The following is a 7,491-nucleotide window of genomic DNA, read 5'->3' as shown; positions in this document are numbered from 1 at the left end:
GATCTATTACCAGAAATTGAGCTAACAAAGTAAGTTTTTACCCATATTTTATGTTCTTGGAATCTACTTAACCGAAATTTCTTCAGGAACAACAGCCCGAGTTTGTGAAACATAGCGTCTAACCGTTCAAACTCGGCGTTTAATTCTGCGAAGGAATAAGGTCTCTTAGCAGAAATTGAGGCTAACAGGTATGTTCTTCCTCGATTTCTACGTTCTAAGGGTCTACTTGACGGAAATCGCTTTAGGCATGACCTCCCAAATTCGCAAAACATAGCGGCCAACTGTTCAAACTCAGCGTTCGATTCTGCGGATGAATGAGGGCTATTACCCCAGAAGTTGAGGCTAACGGGTAAGTTCTTGTTCGATTTTTACGTTCTTGGGCTCTACTTGACGGAAATTGCATCAGAAACGACCTCCTGATTTTACAGAACATGGCACCCAGCCATTCAAACCAGGTGTTTGTTTTTGTGGTGCAGTAAGGTATTTTGACCATTTTTCGTGGTACTGAGAATTGTTACACCAGTCATGTATACCTATAAAGGCCCAACAATAAGATTGATTTTAGAGTACCATACATATCTACATGATGGGGATTATTTTAGGAAAGTAGCATATATACTTGTATGAATGTCAACCCCATCACTAGGCCAATATGAACAAGAGAGGCAAGGCCGACTAGTACCCACTGAGGTCAATGGCATTTGTTGTCATTGCTGGAAGACGTTTCCGGTCACTCTGTGATGTGAGGGTGTGATTGAGTGGGTTAGGATGCTAAGCGTTCACGGCTGTAGAGACATTGGGCACTCACCACAGGTGGTCATCTGTCGTTCGTTAGTTGTTCGTCACGTTTGTCTTCATGGGTTCATTGTCCATCGGAGTTGTCTTCGCATTGTGGTGGTGGTGGTCCATCGTGGTCGTCTTCGCATCACCGTTGTCCGTCGTGGTCGCATCGTGGTGGTCCGACATTGTGGTCATCGTGTGGTCATGGTCACGTCGTGGTTGTTGTGGTCATGTTGTGGTTGTTGTGTTCATGTCGTGGTTGCCCTGTTCGTGTTATGGTGGTCCGTCCCCTTGCTGAGTATGGCAGGCAAGTTTCTTGCTGAGTATGGGAGGCAAGCTGCCATGACTTGGGGTCTCGGCTGCTATTGTTAGTCTTGATGTCATGAGGCAGGAGAGATACAATACAGGAGGGGACTTACCAATGGGACGATGTGGCGGGAAGGAAGAAGTCCGAAGAACCAGGTGGTGACCCTTTGGGAAGGTACAGCTACGACGCCGATTTTTGACGTACAGACTCCTGGAAAAGCGCTGGATCAGTGCTAAAGTCGTCCACTTGCTGAGGGGTGTCGTTGTCTGGAATGCAGAATGAGGCACGCTCATAAGCGAGTATGATACGACGACGACGAGGAGTGAATACCAACAATTATTGAATTATTTGATATTTACCATGTATGTACAATGCTAAGTCAGCGCGAAGACTTGGCCTGGTGTTTTCCAGACCCTAATCCAAGTCACAATTTGATTGTGATCTGCCAGCGAAATCACACACCCGAATTGTGATCTAGGGCCAAGTACTTCGCTTAGGGTTCTTTGCTCTTATCTGAAAATTCGAGGACATCTGGGATATGGAAATTCCGGCCGTCCGGCGGACTGGCGGATCCGGCACGCCAAACTCTATCATCTCCACTCTTTCTGTGCACGTAGATGGTCATTTTACATGTACAGTGATTCAATACTACTATTATGTATATGTATAGTATACAAGAAGACTGAGTGTCTACAGGTGGAAGCGGCGGTTATCAACTGGCAGTCCCCAAGGTGGTTAGCGTCGCTTTGCCGCTGTCGACCTGTATGCAAACGTGCTTATAAGCCTGAGGTCTCCGTGATACATTTGTTTCCGCTTCCTCTCTTTCTCCCACTTCACGTCCTCGCCAGATTCTCCTTCTCCCACACCTTCAAATGCTCCTTACGTGCCTCCCAAACGAGCCTCCCAGCAACCTCCACTAGTCTCCATCATCGGGGATTTCCAATACCAGTCTTCAGGTTCGACAACGTGAGCTTCTCGGGGGACTTTGAATGGCGTTAGGAGGAAGGGCGTGTAGCACAGATTGCATCGCCATTTCTGGGGACTTGTATGTGGAAGATCCGAAGGATGGGCTATAAGATATCGTATCTACATAGTATCAAAATGTATCGTGCTGCGATTCAAATAAAACTCACAGGGCTATTCCGAAAGGTGTGAAGGGTATCGTCCAATCGGTGTGAAAGCGAGAGATGGTGTCGACGGCCAGACACGCGCTCACAGCGGCGGTGTTTGGCTTTTGCGCTTTGGTATTAACCGCAAAGGCGGAGGGCGGCCTTCGTCTGGTTTGTGTAACTGTGCAGCGTAGAATACATTGGAGATGTCGTGGTTGGCGTCCTCGTCGATGTTGCAGACTTCCTCAATATCGAAGTGGTTCCCTCGTCCCGTTGTCGTTAGCGCTACAGTGTGGTCTGCATCGTCACGAATCATTTTCCCTTGTCGTGGTCGTCAGGCAGTTGTACAGCTACCAGTGTAGTTGTAGATCTTTTTCCCTGTTCAGTCTCACTATAACTATAGCCGTAAACTTACCAAGTGTCAGTGTCGCGGTTGTCCATCAGGCCAATGTCAACGTTAGAGTCGCGTTCATTCACGCCATGTAGAGAGTTCTTGACGAATGGGCAGCAGAGGAACTTGCGGTTGAAGTCAAGATCGGAATTTGCCGCATGGCTGACAAATACATTTGCCGGACGCCGGACACGCGGAAATTCCAAATCCGAGATTCTTTGGAAAATTCGACCTCACTTTTGGGTTTAAAATCCTGAAACCCCCTTGTGTATGACCCTCTGCACAGTCTTTGCGGTTCATTTATAATTTCTCCAGCCAGTTTGACTCAAAGAACCAATAAAGAATTGTCAAGTTCAAGTTCGGAGGCAACAAAACAAACTTACTATTACTGGGCCACCTGATTGGTCTCAACGCGAAATACCGGCATTGCTGTCTGTGTTGTAGCCATGAATTTCCCATGTCCAGGGGACAGCTCCATCTCCATGAACATCAAAAAATTGCATCGGGAATGTACAGTGTGGCAGCGTAAGGGCCCGGGGTAACTCGAGCAGTTGAGGATTCCATTCAGATGTTCGTGGTCTGGCTGACTTACAAAGCCCAGCCGTTTTTCCGAATTGGTTGAACTGAAACAGAGTCAGATTTAGACCTTCTGACAATATATAGTGACTGATTTTTAGTAGTATGTTTTGAAGTGGGCGCCGAATACCCCTGCATTTCGAGCCAATTGTCTTAGTAGCATGGAGACAGCCCACCATCCAAGGTCATATTCACAGTTTTCTGCAGAAGACGAAAAAAAATACGGTCACGGTATGCCACCCACTCGTCCACGAAATCCCCCGGAGGCCCACCCCATCGGTTCCCCCATTTCGCACTGGCGATGTAATACGGAGTTAGCCTGAATAAAAATATTACTTTGCAGTCCCAAAGATACGTGATGTACAACATGGACAAAAAAAGAGCTTCGAGTAACAGATCTTACATTTTGAGAGAATCCATTGTCGTCGGGGACTATGGTGGCGGGTCTAATGCAAACTGCACTAAAGCTATTTCGGCGGCGGCCCGTTTGGCGTTATTCTTGCTTGAGGCAGTCCCGCGACCGTACTCTATGTCGTTGACTATAAGGCGTCATTTATCAGTCCGATAAATAAAAAAAAGCAAAATAAGACGTACCTGTTACTACAACAGTCCAGTCCTCGGCGTGTGCGGGACCAGATCGTGCCACCTCATAATGAGGAGGATACAACCCCGAATGTTGACATAAATCATTTAAAGTTCGAACTGGATCTGATGAATGAAGGTAGGAGGTTCAAAGATGAGGCAAAAAAAGGTAGACGCTCCTTACCTGATAAAACATCAGGTGAAGGTGAATCGATGCCCTCCTGATTAAACACCCTGCTTGAAGAGCCCTTGCCCCGAACTAGCAGATAAGGGTCGAAGACGTTTGTCTCTCCACCCTGCACGTTGCCCTGCTGATTAAACACCCTGCTTGAAGGCTGAGGTTGTGTGCCTCGATCTAGCAGATAAGGGTTGACAACGTTTGTCTCTGGTTTTTTGCCTCGATCTACATCCTGCACGTCTGCATCGTTATCACTTGGTTCTCCTATTCGGTTCTCTCGGGCTCGGGGTCTTGGTGCTCTTCGTGCACGCCCAGTATCACTGGCATCGGGGAAGGTCCCTTGAGCGGATCCAGGATATCTCGGAGTAGTATCTGGAGAAGAGAACTGCTGTTTTGGATTTGCTTCAGGAGCATGCTGGGAGAGGTAGACTGTTCCTGTATAGTAAAATGTCTAAGCAAATTAAATTTCACGTGAACTTCAAAAAGCGTACCTTCGTCATCGAATTGAAACAGAAACGTTTGTCGTATGCGACCAAGGAGTTCAAAGGCGTCTGGCATTGCGATTTCGTCCTACGTGTGCCTCAGACTTAACTTAAGTTTGCCAACTCAGCTGGAAGCCAACCTCTCTGATGACAGCACACCAGTCATTATCGTGGCTGATGGCTACCTTCGCGCTGGGAAACTGGGCCGAGATGAACGTGAAAAACGCGAGCAGCATTGCGCCATTCACTCACTTGCCTCAAAAGCATTTTATTGATGAGCGTTGCCGGATGCATCTGAAATGCCTTATTGGGGGGTGGAAATGAACAACAAAGAAGGGCGCCCACCGTTAACTTTTCTCCACCTAAACTATCATTCGCGACGTTGGCAGACCCTTCTCGATTTTCTACAAATCAATCATCCCAGTCTTATCAATGGCTTGCTCAAAGTAACTCACCAAGGCCTAACAACATCGATATGATGGAATCAAAATAACTCCGAGGTTGACGAAAATTCAGGATGTGGTTGTCTGATGAATCTGGAACAAGAGTTGATACCATGCTCTCCCACACATCATCGGGCAATGATACGGTAAACGAACGAAGGAACGTGCACTGATTTCGGGTATCCCGAGGATATTCTTGATTGCCTGCATCATCCAAAAGTTCTTCAAGTCTGGGCCCTGCCTTAGCTTCAACACGTCCCTCGTAATCCCATGTATACTCAACGGGTGATTGGGCTGTATTGGCAGCTAGGGTTATGGCCCCCGGTGGAAAATCAGAATATGTAGCGATCCCCCATAAGTTGGTCTTATCGCAGCCTGTAACAAGTCGGAGTTCCCCATTTTTGATTGCCCTACCACAAGTTCCGATGGTAAATTTGTACCAATTCTCAGCATTTTTTACTGCAATCCTCTGGAATTTGTGCAAATTGAGCAAATCCTCGTGATATGCCCCGTTGGGCATTACCAGGATGGACCCTTCAGGTCCGTTGCACCTGAAGCTCAAGCCTCTAAAAGCCACATCAGAATTAATTGTCGGGAAGCATTACTCCCGTAGACCTACCTCAATTTTTCGGTTGTGGAAGTTAAAAGGCAGCTTCCCAAATCGTGTTGGCGCAACTCCGAGACATCGGTAGGTAACAGATAAACTGGCGAGAAGTTGGTCGGCAGAAAAGTCGGATTGCTGGCGTGACCACGGGGTAGGCAAATGTTGAACAAAAAATCAAAGTAACCATCCTTTGTGATAACGCCAACGTCGCCAATACTGACACCTTTCCGACGATAAGATAGAGGTAACCGAGAATGCGGCTGAGGTGCCCAGAGCGGGAAGCCGTGATGTTCGACCAGTAGATGGCGCTCATACCGAGCGTTTGGAGCCTCTCTTTCATCAGTCGAAGGGGCTTCGGGAGTAACAGACTATAAGATAGCAATGAGTGTTAGAGTGGTCGAAATTGCTGTCATCGACGATTAGCTATACATGGTGTGGTTGCGCGCCTTTGGGAATAATCTCTTCGTCAGTTGGGCACCTTGTCATACGGTGTTAGAAACACCCACCTGTTCCCGAATTGCCCGACGTTACCAATAGGTCCAATTGGCTGCCGCCGGCCAATGGCTTGGAGAGAAAATCATTTAGGTCAATGTCTCCCATGACAAGGACCTTCTACTGACCAATTCGTTGCCTGGGTTTATCTGCCCTCCTTGATCTGTCAAATTAAGATTTCAATCAGCGCTGCATCGTTGTAGTGCTTGGAAGGTCATACATATATTGACGACGAGTCCATTATGGTCTCCTGCAGAATTGTTGAACTCTCCCCCGGCTATCGTTGTCGATTGAGACTGACAGAAAAAAGATGGCGAGCTGGCCACGCTGTTACTAGAGCGTTTAGTCAAGCGTCAAGTTTTGCTCACCTCGAGGACCCGCTAACATTCGCCATAACTCCAATGATCAACAATGCCCACTGACCGAAATTTCAACTCGTTGTTGATAGGCGGATAAGAACTTAAGTCATGGATAGGCGCTGCCAGTGAACAGCATCTATGAGCATGAGATAGGCGCTGAACAGCATTCATGAACATGAGTTGGCCATGATGATGCATGATGCATGGCGGAGATCACTCAAAAAAGAAGGAAAAAAAAAACATATTTCTTTGACCTCAACTCCTTCTCCCTCTTCGTATGCTCACCTCCTCAAGCCGACTCTGCGTCTCCTCAAGCTCAAGCCCATGCTCCGAAAGTTTATGCTGCAACGTCCGTTCAGCTTCCACACACTTCCTATTCAAATTTGGTTCAAATCCACATTCGCCCTTTGCAACGCGTCGAGTCTATCCAAAGTCTCCAACGACGCCGTCGAGCTCGTCGCCGAGCAGTCCATCACCAAACCACTCTCCAAAACTCCTCCTCATCAACGAATCAAACGGTCCACCGGTGTAACCTCCAACTCCACAATCTCCGCACTATACTCCCCAAACGCCATATTCGCTACCTCAGTCATCACCTCAGCCCCATACCCCTTCCCTCGCCTCCTCCAACGTCATCACAATTCCGAGATCCACGTACTTCACCCCGTTGTTGATGAGCAACCCGTTACGCCACCCATAACTATGACGGGATATTGAAGTGGCTTGTTGTTCTCGTCTCGGAGGGGCGCTGTGGGGTCTGTCGGCGTGACGAACGCCAACTGGGGCAGCATGTTCGCCTTTATTTGCGAAAGCTATGAATGCTTTTCTGGGTTCTTCGCATCCGTTGATGATGCGTAGGTGATCACTTGCCTTTACGGGCTCGTACGCGAAATTTGGGGATTCGAACAGAGAGCGACGCATAAAGGTGCATCGGAAACTCATGGAGTGCGGAGGACCAGACGACGAATTACTTTATACACCAGGTCCGATATGCGGACTTGTTGGAAAGGAGGTGAGGCATCGGGGAAGGGGACGAGCATGCTCTTCCAGGGATCTGTATTCCGAGCTGGACTGGGAGCCAACAGCTTACGCTGGCTTACTTCCAGCGGCAAATCCACCTCGGATGGCGTGCTTTGGGCCAAGAACGACAATGATGGCTTTAATGGATATTCGATATTGGGACTCCAT

At 47.9% G+C, this 7,491-nt stretch overlaps 1 protein-coding gene across 1 annotated transcript; it reads right to left on the bottom strand.

Moving 5' to 3' along the window:
* Positions 1 to 1,580: 1,580 nt before the first annotated feature.
* On the bottom strand, positions 1,581 to 7,491 carry LACBIDRAFT_294783 (uncharacterized protein; the record flags this gene model as incomplete). Its single annotated transcript, XM_001883477.1, has 24 exons — positions 1,581 to 1,692; positions 1,971 to 2,173; positions 2,221 to 2,224; positions 2,304 to 2,517; positions 2,589 to 2,593; positions 3,180 to 3,210; positions 3,340 to 3,482; positions 3,567 to 3,595; positions 3,626 to 3,702; positions 3,758 to 3,871; positions 3,930 to 4,358; positions 4,415 to 4,493; positions 4,658 to 4,699; positions 4,751 to 4,809; positions 4,861 to 5,414; positions 5,468 to 5,820; positions 5,882 to 5,930; positions 5,959 to 6,016; positions 6,073 to 6,107; positions 6,313 to 6,324; positions 6,368 to 6,439; positions 6,589 to 6,645; positions 6,962 to 7,273; positions 7,394 to 7,491. The coding sequence occupies 24 exons, from the start codon at positions 7,489 to 7,491 to the stop codon at positions 1,581 to 1,583; spliced, it is 3,141 nt and encodes a 1,046-aa protein (XP_001883512.1).

The sequence above is a fragment of the Laccaria bicolor genome, genomic scaffold (assembly GCF_000143565.1).
Source record: "Laccaria bicolor S238N-H82 LACBIscaffold_21 genomic scaffold, whole genome shotgun sequence".
Classification (NCBI taxonomy): domain Eukaryota; kingdom Fungi; phylum Basidiomycota; class Agaricomycetes; order Agaricales; family Hydnangiaceae; genus Laccaria; species Laccaria bicolor.
This window is presented reverse-complemented; position numbering and strand designations above follow the sequence as displayed.